Source organism: Amblyomma maculatum, chromosome 1 (genome assembly GCF_055883805.1).
Source record: "Amblyomma maculatum isolate TAMU_Amacu chromosome 1, ASM5588380v1, whole genome shotgun sequence".
In the NCBI taxonomy this organism is placed as follows: Eukaryota; Metazoa; Arthropoda; class Arachnida; order Ixodida; family Ixodidae; genus Amblyomma; species Amblyomma maculatum.
In genome coordinates, this window is record NC_139344.1 from 68,221,174 (window position 1) to 68,239,729 (window position 18,556).

An 18,556-nucleotide genomic window follows, 5' to 3' on the forward strand; every position below is an offset into this window, starting at 1 on the left:
TAGGAAACTTTCAGGATGTAGATCAGGCTGTCCTCACATGGTTTAAAGATGCCAGACTACAAAACGTTCCCGTGTCTGGCCCAATGCTGCAAGAAAAGGCCCGAGAGTTTGCCGATGCACTTGAAATAACTGTGTTTGAAGCAAGTGCGGGGTGGCTTTTCCGTTTCCGTCAAAGGAACGGAATAACTTGGCAGGTAGTGTCAGGCGAGGAAAAGGCAGCTGACGAAGAAACCGCGGATTCCTGGCGAAATGATTGTTTTTGTGAGGTGGCCGAGTCGTACTGTGAAGACTACATTTTCAACGCAGACGAAACCGCGTGTTTTTACCAGCTGCTGCCAGATCGGACGATGCACTTCAAAGGACAGCAGTGCAAAGGAGGGAAAAAGTCTTATCTTCGCTTAACAGTTCTGCTCTGCTGCAATGCAACAGGCACGAAGAAGATTAAACCACTCGTCATCGGCAAGTATGCGAAGCCTCGCTGCATGAAGAATGTCATGTCGACACTGTACGACTACCGTGCGAACAAACGTGCCTGGATGGCCAGAGAATTGTTCTCAGAGTGGCCCATCAAACTAGGTGATCAAATGAGGAAAGATGACAGAAAAATTCTTTTGGTTGTTGACAACTGCTCTACTAACATCGTGAATGTTCGCTTGACCCACGTTCGCCTAGAATTTCTGCCTGCAAACAACACATCTTTGCTGCAACCGCTAGATCAAGGCATTATAAAGAATGTGAAGGCAGAATTTCGCAAGCGCCTTGTACAGCGGCTGATTATCAGTCTGCGCCTGAAGCAGCCAACTGTAGTTAACATTCACCAGGCAGCGGAAATGTTCATGGAAGCTTGGTGGAATTTGAAGGCGTCATCCATCAGCAACTGCTAGCGGAAAGCAGGGCTTGCCAAAGCGCCTGTGCATCAAGACGACCTGGAGATGACAACAGCCCGGAAGACCTGTGGACCGAGGTTGAGGAACTGCTGCCCGCCGTCTCTTCTTTCGACGACTATGTGGAAAGTGACAGCGCAGCACTAACGTCGGCGGAGTTGACGATCGAAGAGATCATTGACAGCGTTCGCAACGTGTCCAGTGACGATGACGACCCGACGGAAGACGACTGTGGATCACCGAACACTGAAGAATATGGGACCATATCGCACTTGGACGTTTTGATCCACATGAACAAAGTCCGCACTTTCATCGCTCGGTGTAGTGATGTGCCCGATGAGGTGTTGCGCAAAGTTGAAAGTGTAGAGGCATTTCTGATCAGTCGTGTGTGCTGCACGCACCAGCAGAAAATAACAGATTTCTTTAAATAAATCACTTTTGAAGTGAGTGCAACATTTTCATTTGAGTGCTCTCTTGTCCCTACATGTGTTTACTGGCAAGGTAAGTCATTTTTGTTCCTAGGCTTGACCACAGGCTCATAACCAGAGGTTTTTCATTACAACGACATTTCAAAATAACGAACGATTTTCAGCGGTCCCGCGCGATTCGTTATATCGAGATTTGACTGTAGACAAGATAGTGCCTTTAATACCCACTGTTCATTCTGCGAATTTCCTTCCTAATGATACAGCAGTTCATTAGCATACAGTCATACAGCAAAGCATATAATAGGCACACCTTTTATACTAATTACAGGCCATCTGTACTGTTTTCAGCAGCGCGCAATATGATAGCGGGCTTTCCCGTGGGCGCTGCATGCTAGTTATACTCCTTACACATCTGTACTACAGCAGCGTGTATGATCGTGGACTTTCCTGCTGGCACTGATTTTTGCATTACAACAACGAACAGCAATGGCAACAGTGACTTCTAAGCGACATGAGGCTTTTTTAATGCTATCATGTTAAAATGGCAAAATGGTTCTCTTCACACAATTTGCAATAAATAGAACAGAAATTGTAACAATTCCAGCCTTGAAAATGTCTCCCATCTCTCTATCTGTCCGTGCGCAGGTGTGCCGCAACTAGCAGATACTGCAGCATGAAAGAAACACTGTGCTAACCGGACTTATTTTCTCATTTGCTACGTCAGCATCACTAGCCCTCAGTCAGAGATAAAATGCTGAATGCATGACTTACAAACACACACACACACACACACACACACACACACACACACACACACACACACACACACACACACACACACACACACACAAACAGACACACGCATGTGCACATGCGTGCGCACACGCACAAATTGAATTTCTCACTTTAAAAACGATGTTCTGCCAGTAGGTGGGGCATGCAGTGTTGCGAAAATGTTTACTTTGCCAAATGGAAAGAAGTCCAAGATGATGAAGTGCACTAGCCAATATAAAACATCCAAGAAATCATTACTGTATTTACAATTGTTTTAAATTAGACCAATAACACTGCAAGATTGTGCATATCTGTTCATATAATCCATATTCTTGTGCATGCCCAAATCAAATGCCAGATTCTATATTAAGATCTCTTCTCACACTCCTAATTTGTTTTGCTCAAAATAAGAAGTTATAACAGATTCAATAATTGAAAGTTTGTCGACTTTTTCATATGCCTACTAATAACTATCAGCATACACAACATTGTAACCCGTTTCTAAACATGACCTATAAGAGCTGCTTACTTGATTATAGAAGCATATCAGTATTCTGCTAGTTTAGCAGAGAACACATTTAAAGCTACTACAGAGCTGTGAACAAGGTATATATATCAACATCAGCTGGTTTTGTGCAACAGGCTGAGTGTTTGCCTGCCACAACCTGAGAATTGTGGAAAACTCTTGATGCTAATAGAACAAAGAGAATACAAGTTCTCATTCTCTGCCTTGAAGTGACATGAAAATGTCTTACCGGCACCGCTCAGCAAGAACACGCTGCCAGTAGACACAGTCAGCAGCACCACCAGCCATGGTTCCCAGAAGGTATTTGTTAATCACAATAATTTTCTTCACTGTCTGTGAACCTGCAGAGTAATGGGGTAAAATTGTTAGAGCGTGTCCTGCTGCCCAGATCAAAATCTACACCACTGTTGCGTTAGAAGCTATTACACATCACACTAACACTGCTAATGAAGTTAGATGTGAATGAAATGGAGCAAGAGATATTTGGCTTACGCAGGTACCGACACAAAGTGCATAAGAAATAGGACAGCATTTGCACTATATACTTTTAATACTGAGGTGAAAATGATGGCCTTTTTAAATGAAGCAGAGAAGTTTTTAAATATCATTACCAGCTGTAACTCCTTCGTCACCAGGATGAAATAAGTGCCAGTTCAAGGCAGCTGCCCATTTTCCCCACACCATCTTAACTTGCTAGTCTACAGTATCATCATCATCATCATCATCAGCCTGACTATACCCACTGCAGGGCGAAGGCCTCTCCCATATTTCTCCAATTAACCCAGTTCTGTGCTAGCTGCATCCACTTGACCCCTGTAAACTTTTTAACCTCCTCCCATCTAACTTTCTGCCGCCCCCTGCAACGCTTTCATTCCCTTGGAATCCAGTTTGTTACCCTCAGCGACCAACGGTTATCCTCTCTTCGCACTACATGTCCTGCCCATGCCCATTTCTTTTTAATTTCCACTAGAATGTCGGTAACTTGAGTTATTTCTCTGACCCACTCTGCACGCTTCCTATCTCTTAATGTTACCCCTACCATTTTTCGTTTCATAGCCCTCTGGGTTGCCCTCAACTTAAGCAGAACTCTCTTGGTTAGCCTCCACGTCTCAGCCCCATAGGTGAGTACAGGTAAGATGCAACTGTTGTATACTTTCCTCTTGAGCGACACCGGTAAGCTGCTAGTCATAATCTGCGAGTGCTTTCTAAATGCGCTCCATCCCAATCTTATTCTTCCTGTTATTTCCTTTTCATGGTCCGGATCTGCGGTTACTACCTGTCCTAAGTAGACATATTCGCCTACTACTTCCAGTACTTCGCTACCTAATGTAAACTGCTGTTCCTTCCCGAGGCTGTTGAACATTACTTTAGTCTTCTGCATATCGATTTTCAAGCCTACCTTTCCACTTTTCCTGTCTACGTCAATCATTCTTTGCAGTTCATCTCCTGAGTTACTTAGCAAGGCAATGTCATGCAATGTCATCAGCAAATCGCAGATTACTGAGGTATTCTCCATCTACCCTTATCCCTAACTGCTCCCATTCCAAGTCTCTGAATACTTCCTCTAAGCAAGCTGTGAATAGTACTGGGGAGATTGTGTCTCCTTGCCTAACACCTTTCTTTATGGGAATTTTGTTACTTTCTTTATGCAGAACTATGGTTGCTGTGCAGCCACTGTATATATCTTCCAGCACTTTCACGTACGGCTCGTCTACCCCGATTTCGCAATGCCTGCATCACCGCCGAGGTTTCAATTGAGTCAAATGCTTTTTCGTAATCAATGAATGCTATGTATAAGGGCTGGTTATATTCCGAGCATTTTTCTATCACCTGATTGATAGTATGGATATGATCGATAGTAGGTACCGTTTCTGAAACCCTGCTCGATCCTTTGCTTGATTGCAGTCTAAGGTTGTCCTGATTCTATTAGCGATTACCTTAGTAAATACCTTATACGTAACAGACAGTAAGCTGATTGGTCTAATTTTTAAGGTCCTTAGAGTCCCCTTTCTTATGAATGAGGATAATGTCTGCGTTCTTCCATTGTTCCGGTACTGTCGATGATACCAGGCACTGCGTATACTGGGTGGCCAAATTTTCTAGTACGATATCCCCCCCGTCCTTCAACAAATCTATAGTTATCTGATCCTCTCCAGCTGCTTTCCCCCTTTTCATAGTTTTTTATTGCTTTCTTGAACTCGTCCCTCGTCACTGTAATCACTGCCCTGCATTCGCTCTGCTGGCTACATCGACTCTGATGCTCAACCAAAAAAACAGGCTGAGCAGCAAAAATGCCAGGTCCTATACAACCTTTGTACAGGAACAGGCACATTCTCCCACCACCCTAAGTGTAAATAACAAACAGTGACAGCTACTAGTAAGAATGGAACTGATAACAATCGTGGGGGTGCAAATATTAAGAAGCACCTAAAATGGAAGCATTGACTTCACTGGTCACCTGTCTGTCTGGCATGGAAACTTGCGCTTGCTCAAATGGATAGCAACCACTGCCATGATCTTTTTAGTGAAAAAAAAAAAAAAATGCTGAAAATACACTGCAGTAGTATTACTCTTCCACAAGGGTCTTGCATGTCCCTTTTTTTCAACATCCTAAATAATACCCTTTGGCCCAATTGCCCACCAATACTGAAAAATGGAGCCAAAAGTGCAGCTCAGGCCTTGGCTACTGTAAGTAAATTGACAAAATTACACTGCATAAATAACAGAGAGTGGCAATGGAAGTGGGCATAGTCCAGTGCTCATACAAGGCGGTACGGCTTGTTCGTGTATGGCTGTTCCTGTAGCCCTGTACGAACGAGACGCGGCGGAAAAAATAAAACAAAGTGAAATTGAAGAAAAAAAAAAAAAAAAAGGGGGATGTTCTATTACCCACTGGATGCCGCCACTTGTCAAGGAGTGCTTCGAAAGCGGGAAAATTCAAATTGTGAAACCATGACATATTGATGGGAATAGGCATGTACAGGAAAGTGTTAAGGGAATGGAAATCATGCTGACATCAAGAACATTTTATTGAAGTTATTTTATAGCTACACATAGGGCACACCCCCTTCACGCATAATTTCCTCTCGACAAAAAAACATACCAGTGTGTGAAATGTGCGGTGATGAGCTCACAGTAAATCACATTTTTATGTCATGCCTGCGACTTTTAGGAAAATATATTTTACTGCATTTTATAGTGAACACATTTCATTTCATCCTGCGTTGCTTTTAGGCGAACAAGCACTCGTCGCTTTTTCTCGTTTTTGTGTTTCTTGAGAAGGGCAATGTTTTAAATCAAATATCAGTACCATGACTCTAGGCAGTTCACATAACAAATCTTATGTCTGGCGCATCATGGCCAAAGTTGCTTTCGCAGTGCTACTATACTCACTTGCTAAAGCGATTTCATGTCTACCAACAGGGTCGAGCAAGGATGACCTTGCTTGCCCGATGCTGGCTCGATCCAGTGCTGGCAAGTCCATGTATAGGGAGCTAGCACAAAACGCTGAAAATGTCATTTTCCTGTACAGTGCAGCAGTCGACCGTGGAGCGGGCCGCGCAAAGTGTCAAAGCGATGGTCTACTGTGCGGTCATGGGCTGCAATAGCCGAAAGCAGACTAAAGTGCAAAAGGTGAGGCGACTGTTGGTTTCTCAAAATACCGCAGGTATGTTGAATGCGATAAGACCGGGAGCAATCGGAATGTCGCAGACGAGAGTGGCTTGCCCGCATCAACAGACGTGGCATTTACAACAGTCCGGACAAATACCAAGTGTGTGCAAGTCCCTTCGTGTCAGGATTGCAGTCATCGAAAAGTTTAGACAGCTGATCTGCAAAATGAACATGTGAAGCTAGATTGGTAAGCTCCTGCCGCAATCCGTGCCTCAATGTGCAACATTCGAGGTGCACCAACTCTCGTCTGAGACGTTCCAATCGCTGGTTTTGTTGTCGTATTCGTGAAAGCGTACCTTCAGCACTTTGAAAAACCCGCAGTCATCTTGTCCGGACTTCACTTTTTGTACATAGTCTGTGTTCGGCTATTACAGCCCTTGACCGCACAGTAGACCATCGCTTTGACGCTATTTGCGCGGCCCGTTCCACGGTCGACTGCTGCACTGTACAGGAAAATGGTGCTCTCAGCCTTTCGTGCAAGCTCCCTATACATGGACTTGCCATCACTGGATCGAGCCAGCATCGGGCAAGCAAGGTCATCCTTGCTCGACTCTGTTGGTAGACATGAAATCGCTTCTAGCAAGTGAGTATAGCAACACCGCGAAAGCAACTTTGGCCATGACGCGCCAGACATAAGATGATTTGTTATGTGAAGTGCCTAGAGTCATGGTACTGATATTTGATTTAAAACATTGCCCTTCTCAAGAAACGCAAAAACGAGAAAAAGCGATGAGTGCTTGTTCGCCTAAAAGCAATGCAGGATGAAATGAAATGTGTTCACTATAAAATACAGTAAAATATATTTTCCTAAGATCCTCAAGTCGCAGGCATGACATAAAAATGTGATTTACTGCGAGCTCATCACCGCACATTTCACACACCGGTATGTTTTTTTGTCAAGAGGAAATTATGCGTGAAGGGGGTGTGCCCTATGTGTAGCTATAAAATAACTTCAATAAAATGTTCTTGATGTCAGCATGATTTCCATTCCCTTAACACTTTCCTGTGCATGCCTATTCCCATCAATATGTCATGGTTTCACAATTTCAATTTTCCCGCTTTCAAAGCACTCCTTGACAAGTGGCGGCATCCAGTGGGTAATAGAACATCCCTTTTTTTTTTTCAATTTCACTTTGTTTTATTTTTTCCGCCGCGTCTCGTTCGTTCTTATAGTTTCGGAGTGACGTAACTGGCGCTCCTTGCTTGCGAAATGGCTGCGACATTGCGTGCTGCTGCTGCTTGGAAGCTGCCAGTTTCTACGGATATCGACGCATCTGAGTGCTCATCTGTGGACGATAACAGCAACAGTGATGATTCTGAAGATTACTTTAGCTCTTCAGACTTCCGCACCAGCAGCGAAACTGTGTCCAATCGACCAGGAACGCCAACAGCCATGCAATGGCAAGCTTAGTTTTCTCTTTCGAAAAGTTCCGCTTCTGCAGCACGCTGATGGGTAGAAATCAGTGTTCTGAAGGTCACAACTGTTATCTGTAGGGTGTCGTCATTCGGGCGGGACTATTTACCGCCGGCAGCGCAGAGAGTCCAGATTTCCCCTAGGAAACAGCCAGGGGTTGACTTCGGCATTGCGCGCCGTAGCACGGCACGGCGCTACTCCAGGGCCATCGATTTCTTTCTGCTATTCTTCACCACGGAGATAATCAAAGAGATATGCGTTAACACGAACACATATGCGTAGATGCATATTTTGGAAAAACCTTCTTACGGCAAAAAAGACTGATCTTGGCGAGATGTCACTCCAGAAGAGATGAAAAAATTTATTGCGCTGATAATATATATGGTCATTGTTCAAGTCCCTAGACTGCATTGATACTGGAACACAGGAAGCTTGTTTGCAGTCCTCGTTCCAGCAAAAATGATGTCGAGGACACGATTCAAGGCACTGCTCGCCTTCTTGAGCGAGAGATCCGGGAGACTCCAAAGCAGTATCCCATGGCAAGCTTCACCGCATTTCGCCTCTGATTGAACATATGAACCGATCATCACCGCAGTCACATGGTCTAATGTTTTCTTTCCTAACTTGAGTAATACTGTACTTAGAAAGCTAGAATTTGCAGCATTGTTACCTCGGTCCCTGTTCTAAAAAAACGCATCTCAAATTTTTGTTTGTTTTATTTGTGTGAAGAAATTTTGCTGTTTTTATAATTGTTACCTCGGTCCCTGTTCTAAAAAAACGCATATCTTAAATTTTTGTTTGTTTTATTAGTGTAAAGAAATTTTGCTGTTTTTATAAATTTTTTATTTTAACTGCAATTCTTTTTCCAATAATTTATTATCATCACCTATGCAATAAGGATGTTAACTGTGACTAATACCATTGTGAAAAGAATTTCCTTCTCTATAATTTGCTACCATACACTCCTGTACCAAGCAAGTTGCTGTAAAAAAAAAAATTATGACACCACTCAAAAGCCCCTACTTCTCCCATGGACAAGAAAGTGTTAAAAAGGGCTTTACAGAATGTAGCTTGCTTTCTTCATTTTCCCAAGCAGCTTGTCGCCTAGCTCTTAGTTTGCTGCGCACAGACTTTATGCAATCCCTGCGCACCAACTTTATGCAACTAAGTCCGCTAGGTCACGGAGGATACTGAACCTCCAGGTGGTATCGTAGGCCTCCTCCAGATCGAAGAAGACCCCGACACAGTGTTGGTAGTGGATGAACGCTCTCGGGACCGTGTTCTCAAAATGAACAAGGTGATCAGTTCTGGAATATGCCTTTTTGAATCCCCATTGGTGTATATCCAAAAGTCGCCGGGACTGAAGTATGATGTTTACAATGATTTTGCTATACAGCTAGTGAATGCTATTGGTCTATAACTGATGAGGCTAGTTGGCGATTTGTCAGGGTTTTAGAAAAGGTACTATAATTGCTTACTTCCCCGTTTGAGAAATTTCTCTAGTCATCCATATTTTATTGAAATATTTTAGCACATCCTCTATAGCAGTCTCAGAAAGGTGGGCAAGCATGGCATAATGTATACTGTCTGGGCTCGGTGCTATCTTTTTACCGGATGTTAGTACTGTATTTAATTCTTGTGGTGTAGTAAGCTGACTAGTCTTCATGCATGCCTGTTCCAAAGGGAAGTTTTTGTTTTTCTACTATTACTTCGAGCTTTTGGAATGTGTGTATGTGTAGTTGGACGAGCTTAAAACTGTGGCAAAATGATCACCCAATATGTTAGCCTGCTCTTCTAGTGTTGTTTCAGTACCGGGTGGTGTTAGCATTGGAAATGTGAAAGGAGTAAAATTCCCTGCGAATTTCCACACCTTTTCCCACATCTTCTTTGATGATATCGAACTGTTTATCGAGGGTATATATTGAGCCCCCTCTGCATTACGCCTAATGTATCGCGCTTTGGTTCTAGCCCTCTTGAAGGTGAGCATGTTTTCTGCAGTGGAGTATCTGCAAAAGATGCCCCAAGCTTGTTTTGTTGTGTTTTAGCCAATTTGCATTTTTTTGTCCACCAAACCTTACATGTTTTCCGTGCAATTTCAGACGTTTGTGGGATGGCAACTATTGCGGCAGATTTTAGGCATGTAACAAATTTTTTATTTGTCTACTGTGAGGATTTCAGATTAGTTTCCTAGTGTGGTCTTCGTTCTAAAAAGAGCCAAATTGATGAGGGCAATTTTCCAGCGCCATGGCCTTGTGGGGATGATGCATGCAGACGATAACTTTAAAACCATAGGTAGGTGGTCACTTACTCGAGGGTTGCTTAAAACATCCCAAATAAAATTATTAAAACATATGGAAATGAAAAGGTTAAATCGAGACAGGCCATTTTCCCAGAGCTGCGGCAGCAACACGTGGCTTTTCTTGTATTCATGAAAAGTATGTTCTTTGAAAGAATAAAATCCTCTATGATTTGTCTCCTGGAATCAAGTGTGTTTACTTCCTCAGAATGAGGAGTGTGTGTTAAAATCTCCAGTTATCACATATGGCTCAGGCAATTGATTAAGTTCTAAGTTATGTATGGTAATTGTGTTGTGTGGTGGTATGCATACAGAGCATATTGCTATTGTTTTATGGCTAATCATGTTTACTGTGACAGCTAAGTTTGTTTTAATGATGCCTCTTGCATTCGATAGCGATGCCTACAGAAAATCGGCTAGCCTGCAATCTGTCTTCAGAAAATATTTTTTTTTTAAGATGCTTGTGTGTTGTGGTCCAAGGTTCATTTCTTGTAGGCACACAGCTGTAGGTGCTAGTTTTTAGTATGTCCGTTATGTCTGTGTAGTTTCTGTGGAAACCTCTACAGTTAGACAGTATTATATATATGCCACTGTGATAATCTGGGAAATGGGGAAAGTTGTGCATTCTCAGAAGCAGTGACTCACGATTTCCCTCTTAGGGAGTCTTGCCGCCGCTGCAGTGGCAGTGAACCACAAGTTGAATCCATTACCACTCTCGCAGCGCCGGACTTCCGCGGAGACGGCACGGTTTGAGTTTTGGATGTCAGCATGCTCTCGCCGACATCCCTATCCTCCACGGTAGACGTGAAGGATGCTTCTCGGTCTCGACGGCCAGTGGCCTCTGCGTGAGTCTTTCTGCTGGCACCGCTGAACCAGGCTCTGCTCCAGCGCCCGAGTCTCATGGAACAGGGGTTGCCTTTTTTAGTGGGGTGGGGAAACAAATCTAGTTCAGCAGAGCTGTCCTGGGTGTCTGTCGCTAAGGAGGCCGCTGCTGAAGGTGGCGCCTGAAGGCTTCCGGCGAGGATTGTGTGGTCTTTTTGCGAACGTTTCAGCCCTGTAGACTGTGCTACCGGCTTTTGTGGTGGGGACTTGGATGTAGACACCAGGTCTATCGGATCGACCCGGGTGCAGACTGAAACTGAAGGCGGTGGCAGTCCCCGCGTCATCACTTCAGAGATATACCTTTCTGTTGGAGAGACATTTCTTTGCCTCAAGGTAGGATAAGTTTTATGTGGTCTTCAAAGCTATAATTTCTTTTTCTGTTTTCCGGTCTGGGCCCGACCTGGAGTATGTGCTATGTGTGCACTGGTGGTATTGGTAGTGGTTTATTATTTAATCAAAAAGAAGGAAAAGAGCGTTGCCGACCGCGGCAACTGCTAGCTAAATCTGAAGCACCTGAGCGGCGGCCGGCTGGAAAGAAAAAGGGATAGGGAGACGATAGCGAGGGGAAGTATAGAGGGGAGCGATAGGAAGAAAAGACAGGGGGAGCAGTTTATGCATTTTGGTGTGCATTCACATCTCTCCTCTGTGTGTTGCTCTTGTCCAAAGCACTGGCATTTGAAGCATCGTCTTGGATTTACAATGTAAAGGCGAACTTTGCAGTTAAGGTAGGCAGCATGAATAGATTCAGGGAGAGTTGTGCTACTGAAGGCTAGCACTATGTGTCTGGTCTTGATTTCTGTATTGTTTTTCCAGATGGTTATTTGTCGGGCTGCAGTGACTCCTTATTCAGCTAGTTTAACTTTGATTTCTTCATCGCCAGAGGGAGTTTTAGAAAAGGGGAACCCAAGGCTTGGGGCCCCGAAGAAAATAGCGTGCCACGGTGCAACGTTAGAGCAGGCCGGCGAGTTTTAGAATAGGGGTTTTCCCGACGCAGCGAAGCGGGGCTTGCGTTCGTCGATTGCAACGACCAGACGGTAAACCGTGAAAATTATTTAATACAAAAGCCAACAACGCCATTTTATTGCATTGTGCAAAACTATCTGTCATTGTACCAGTTATATAAACTTTTCTTCAGACAAGACGAAATCGGCCAATCTTAACCAATCCAGGCTGAGCCGGGAAACCTCATTTGAACCTTCTGCACTTACCAATGCCTGGCCCCCATGGCAACCAAACGAGGCGAACTCGCTAAGTCTAGCAGCTCGGTAAATCTGGAAGATATCAGGAAATATGGGGCGTTTTAGCGCTTAAATTTGGTGGTGCGGGCATCATGAGATATAGCACAAACTTCGTTGGCCGTGAACGCGCGACACCATGGAGCGGCAACAACGAATGTGCGCAGAGGCGAGCGGCCGCCGCTTGGCCGCACGCTGCCATGTTCCCTGACCTTATCTGGCGATAGGGTCCACGCTATTTCGCCGAGATAGGGTAACAGTCGTCCGCTGACCCAGAAACCCAAGGCACGTTTGGGTTCTGCGCATGCGGACTCGCGCCCCGCTATTACCCTATCCCCCCAACCGATAGGGTCTCCCTATTCTTAAACTCCTCAATGACGCCCTTTGTTTGATTGAGGCTGCGGTGATGAGCGACTAGTACACTCAACTCACCAAGATCTTCTGAGCACAGTAGTGTTTGAACTTGATCTCTGATGCCTATTTCGGCAAGGTCTCCGCTTCTGCTTTTTCGCTTCGCAGTTCTTCCCTATGCTGTTCTTGAGCGTTCTTGCGATGATGAATGCAGACAGGTTGGATACTGATTTGTCAGTCGAGTGGACCATGAAAAACTTTGGAAATGCTTCTGGTTTCTGTGGGTGTGTGTGTGTGTTTTTTTTTTCAATTTGGTGCGACCCCTTTTCAGAGGCCGATCAGGTTTTTTAGCAAATTTATCCATGCGGTATGAATTAGCTGAGGGTTCCTAAATTATGTCGCCTCTGTTTCACCCTTATATGCAGAGGAAGGTCCCAGAGTCCCTTGCCTAGTAAAGAGACGAGAAGCCCGTTGGCTAAGGCTTGACCACGACCTTGACTGCCACCGTTCATGGCTTCTTCCCTCCAACTCTCAACCTATTGTCATGGCACGGATGACAGCTTCGGTATGGGGGCTCAAGGTCAGTGATGGCACCAAGCACCAACGCCTCGTTACACAAGGTGCCCCTGCAGGGTTTTATTATAGAGAGCTTTGCTTATTTTTATTGTTGATAAGGACTAGAAAGCATGCAATTTTGCTGATGACCCTAGCCATGCTGGAAGCTTTCCGATCTCAGAGCTCCCCATAACTCGACAGCATCTACATGCATACCTGCCAAGTTCACAGAAAAGGAATTAGGAAGATCTCATCGGACTGTGGAGGGGGCGGGGGGGGAAATGGAGTTACTAGGCATTTATATTGAATGAGTTGTTTTTATTTGATTCAAGAGAGCGGGAATTTGGTGGTTTTTGTTTGAAAACCACTGACGTGCCACATCACTGCTCACTGTTTGGGTAATCTTCGATGTGGCAGATGATGCCCTTTTCAGAAATTCCTTTGAGTACTGCCAAGAGTAACAGTGTTCGCCCCTGCAACATTTAGCCAAAAGAATGTGACCGAGGATTGTGTCGGACATGGATGATCTGAACTGGGTGAGATTTTTTTTTTTACAACACTGAACTGCCTCTCACATTCAGCATTGCTGTGTGGTATACAGAGGATTCCAAGCATTACTGCTGAGATATGGCTAAATTTCTTTTGCCCATCTGCGCCTTTCAGCCGGGAGATGACGCTCCACTGCCTGTCAGCACGTTTCTCTTGCAGCACATCTTGGGGAATGTCAAACACCTGAAGTTTGACAAATTCCATTTCCAGAGAATTCAAAGCTTGGTCTTTCGACTCTTGCTGCTTTAGTGGCAGTAAGAGCGGAAACCGCTCTACAAAGAAAAGCACATTCTGCAAGGAAATAGTGTCGATGGATTTCAGATCTGCGACTCTAGAATTACTGCATTGTCAGCCAAAGGAAATTTGAGGCTAATATAATCGCAGGCAGCGATCATGTACTTCCGAACAGCTTCAGCTTCATAAAATTGTTCTTGCTCACTTGGCTTGAGTTTCTAAACAATGCATTTGGCTTCCAGTCCCACCACAATGTCTTCATCATCCTTTTCTCCATCTTTGTCATGGTAATCGACTCTAAGTAGGTCCTTGTATTCCTTTAGAAGGCGTGGCTGCACGAACCTTGAAAGGAGGTCTTCAAGAAGCCCAAAAAGTAAAGATTGCAATGAGTGTATTTGAGGAGCTTGAGACTGCAGCCGACAGTTCAATGCCTCAAAGACAGGAATGGTGTTATTCAAAAAAAGACAGCACGCTTTGTTGAGGTCCGAGCTCAAAAACTGAAACAGTCTCTCTTCACGTGTTATGCATGGTGGTCTACTCTTGTCCACCATATCAGTGGCCTTAGCCTTCTTCACTGCCACTGGTGCAGCACCTGTTGCCTTCTTTAACTTCAATTTGCACGGCATGTGTTCCAGTTCTGTACTTTGCGCCGACACCACTGGAGTCTTTGGAATTTGGTAGTACGACAGAAATTATGCACTTGCGGCTTCTTTTTTCACCTCATGAAGGAAAAAAACTGAACAGAGGTCCCCATTGATTCAGTAACCTTTCCAGGCATTTCCCAAGAGACAGCCATCAGGTTGGCGCGTGCTTCAGAATTTTTCAGTACTCAACGTTATGCAATTCTTGGAAATGATTAAGGGCAGCTTTTCTTTTTGCACTTTTTTCCAAATAAAAAAAAAAAAATATCTACGAGGACTTCGTCCACCTTTGCTGGGAGACAACACGCCGCTTTTTCTGCTGCAATGTTGATTAAATGGCACAGACAGCCAATTATAATAACGTTTTCATGGGCTTCAGTCAGCGCTGCCGCTATGTCTTTTTTTTTCCCAGCATGACGTTGTCGTTGTCAGAGCCAAAAGCTATGCAGTTAGACAATGGTATGTCCAAGGAATTCAGAATATCTACCAGCAATCTAGCGATATTAGAGAGTTTTAGCTTACCGTGATCCGCGATCCGCTACTGGGATCCGCCACCGCGCGTTCCACTGCGCATGCCCAGACCCCCTTGACGCCGACAGATGGTGCCACGTGCTGGATGTCGGCACACAGACCTGCTGCGTCGGGACCAATCAGCTTGACCGCCCCGCCCATGCGCGGTAGAGAGCCACGGTGGCGGATCGCGGATCATGGTAAGCTAAATCTCTCTATTGCACCCAGTTGACTGGCCCTCTAGGGTTTTCAGCGCAAGAAGTTTGCTATCGCTCACGCCCAATTCTTAAACAAAATATGTAACCACGATCGGGTACAGCTGCGCTTGGCTGTCGTTACTGCCACCCACGGCAACTGAAAACTTTTTCAGGGCACTCACCGCGATCTCTTGTGCGTGACGCGGCATTTCATCGACAATAGCTGTCGTCTTGGTTCTAGAACATGCGTAGCGCTTCGCAACATCCGACTTTGGGAACATTTTGCGCAACAGAGGTCCCACGTGCTCAGAGGCGTTCAGCGGGACGTTATGCTCCAACAAGAAATCGGTAAACAAGCACTCTGCACGGATGACATCGCTGTCGTCTTGTGCACCGAAGAAATCTTGGAGACGCTGTTGCTTGTCTTGGCACTGAAGGTTGCTTGAGTGCTTCTTCAACGAAATGTGCGTAGCCAAGTCCGTTCTGCCGCCGTGCGAGATGCTGATGTCACAATTGCAAACTGTGCAAAACGCATGATGCTCACCTTTCCGAGACGGCACAATATATCCAAACTCAGCAGTATACTGCCTTAGGAAGACCTGAAGATATTTTTTGCGCTTTTTCTTAGCGACACGGTCGAAGACTACGTTAACGCGGCACTAAACAACACACAACGCACACCTCTTGGAAACTGCACTAGACCATGCAACTGAGCTGCCGAAGGTAACAAACATTTAACAAAAAACAAAGTCAACACTGAAGTTGCCTGAGCAAAAACCGATGATAGTGTAGAAACATTATAGGCAGAAATTAAGCCACTAGAACTTTAGACAAAACCAGACCTTAGCGCCACGCCTGAACCACCCGAAGCGGTGGCGGCGCTACAGTCTCAAACAGCAAAGTGAAAGTAGTTCTGGCAGGTTTTAACAACTGCGCTTGGCCGACTATGCTTTTTAGACTTTTCACTGATCACGATGTCAATCGGTAGATAACCTTAGAGCTATGTGGCCAGACAGAAAAAGGATTTGGCCAAACGTGGGAGCGTTTCCGGGAGATTTCTGTTTTGGTCATACAATCACACAAAAGCATCAAAATTCGGGAGTCTCCCGGATAATTCGAGAGACCTGGCAGGTATGTACATGGTTTTAGTCAAGCAGGTCAAGCAAGTTTACCCTCTGCAGGCCCGTTAACTTGAACAGCTCCTCCGCTTACTTTACTCGGCCCAACTACATACACATGAACCCGAAAACTAGTTTTTCACTCGACAGGTATACTAGACCCAACTGTTCTGAATCCACGTATTGCAGGGACTATGCTGATGGCAGAAAAACATCAAATAAAATAATTTCAGCCACGCATCATGGCTTCAATATGTGACCCACGCTTTGCTTTTACACCACGAATAACATTCGGAAGTTTTGTTCCTTACTGTGGTTACATGATAACAAAGAGAGAATGTTTTTTCCAGAGTGTTTTTTTTTTTTTTTTGCAGCGTCATTCGACTGAACCACCACAAAGAATAAATTACAAACAAGAGCATGCTTTATCCCGTGCTTATAGGATGAACCCTGCACGGTGTAACTGCGATTTAGCGGAATTTCTTCGCCAAATTAAATGGAAATAACTGCAGTAATCTACCTGTGCTATGTCAGCCACATACACAATCTACAGCACGACGAAACCGACTGTACCCTGTAAGGCGGCTGAGTATTTATCATCAGTAACTGGCAAGGCCTTACGTCCAACCACAGCAAAATAAGTTAACAGCGCACCACACATCACCATCCGTGCGTTGGCTCTTACCAATGTACTCTCCACCCGTGGCTCGAGAATCTGCAGCGACGATAACTCCGCCCCTGTACTTAAACGCAAGCGTAGTCGTGCCCTTGTCATAATGGATCTTGATTTGCTTCCCAGACTCGTCTTTCAACAGTGCTGCCATTCCTTCCTGAGGCTGCAGGTTTCAAAAGGCGCCAACGTTAACATGGGAAATAAGAGGAGGTCAGGCTTACTTACATTTGAGAACGGAGGAAGGGCCAGTTGTGTGTGGCATTTGAAATTGGATCCAAAAACATCACTAAAGGCAAGAAGATACTGCCGGTCCAACGATGCTTTCCCAAAACCAGAGCGCAAATTCAACTTCGAGACTTCTTCGAGAGCCATGATATAACACAAATCGCTGACTGCTGCAATGCCCACTTCTGGAAGTAGACACGATCAACCCTTATAAAACGAGAAGTGGCGCTGTCAACTTCTTTTTTTTTAGTAAAATAACTACCACAACAAAGCACGTCCTTATTTACAACCTTTATTTTATTTTATATATTATAAAAGTATAACATTGTAGTTATTGTTTTCAGTAATGAACTGAAAATAAAAATGTGTGTAAGGAAGTGTCGAAAGCGTGGTCGAAAGTGTACATGGATGGCGCTTCCTTTTCTTTTCTCACTCAATATGGCCACTTCCACGGAATAAACGCGAGTGATATTTTAAAGATCTCAACGAAGATACTCAAATTGGTGATGAAGAATGTTAAGTTTTCTTTTAGCCATAGCTTCATTTGTTGTCGCCTTACTCCTCGTTCTTTCGCTCGTGTGCGTAGGTGAGCACAATAGCAAATTATGCGTTGTCAATTAGCGCTTGCAAAGCATGAGTTCGAAAAAAATGACTGAATCTCGTTGACAGTACACGTGTGTTTAATCTTAGAAGTGTCGTTTGTCGTTAATGTAGCCCCAGGTTAGACAGTTGTACTTTTGCACCATACATTTAATTTATCGTGTTGCATTGACTGCATAGTCGAACTTCTCATTAGCGTCTCACGTGTAGTGTGTTTCATTATTCCTTTGTCTGGGCATTGTATTCTAGAATCGCGTTCGGAGCGGAGTATGGTCACGGTTTATTTGTCCACCGCTACTGTCCGATGAGAATTTATGTTAAATTAAAATTTTGCATGTATATTCCAGGATGGTACATCGTGTGGAAGCTCTTCCTCTCACGGTTTCGATTTGTGCGAGAGTTGCTGGTTGCGAACAACGGTGCTTCGGAAGTTCAAGGAACGCCACGGGCCCGAAACCGCAAGCCTAGGATCGACTGAAAATGGACTGGTGCTTGTCTGTGTCGTGTTGTAACTGTGAACATCTTGAAGCTGTTCTATTTTGTCGTAAAAAAAAAAAAAAAAAAAAAAAAAAAGAGCCAAGAGCTGGATTTGACTGCGCTTGTTATGTGAAGCTGTGCCGTGTTTAGACTTGAGCAGATGCTTCCAGGTGCTCATTCAAAGAAGCGAGACGTAACTGCACAGTTGCTACACTGACGAAGCCACACCTTAGTGCCGCTGACGCACACATAACACTGTGTACTCCGTGCATCCGCCTGTTTGTTTTGTGTGACCTGTTCTGTATGTCCGGAACA

The 18,556-nt window shown here is 44.6% G+C and overlaps 1 protein-coding gene across 1 annotated transcript in view; it reads right to left on the minus strand.

Annotated features, from left to right (window-relative positions):
• Window positions 1-17,361, minus strand: part of LOC146202731 (proteasome subunit beta type-5-like) — a 35,262-nt gene extending 17,901 nt beyond the window's left edge. The window contains exons 1-3 of the mRNA XM_084588287.1: window positions 17,165-17,361; window positions 16,952-17,102; window positions 2,842-2,953 (exon numbers count right to left, since the gene is read on the minus strand). Of these exons, the coding sequence (XP_084444413.1) occupies window positions 2,842-2,953; window positions 16,952-17,102; window positions 17,165-17,311 (410 nt within the window). The 5' untranslated portion in view covers window positions 17,312-17,361. The remainder of the gene's footprint in view (window positions 1-2,841; window positions 2,954-16,951; window positions 17,103-17,164) is intronic.
• Between the last annotated feature and the right edge of the window lie 1,195 nt (window positions 17,362-18,556).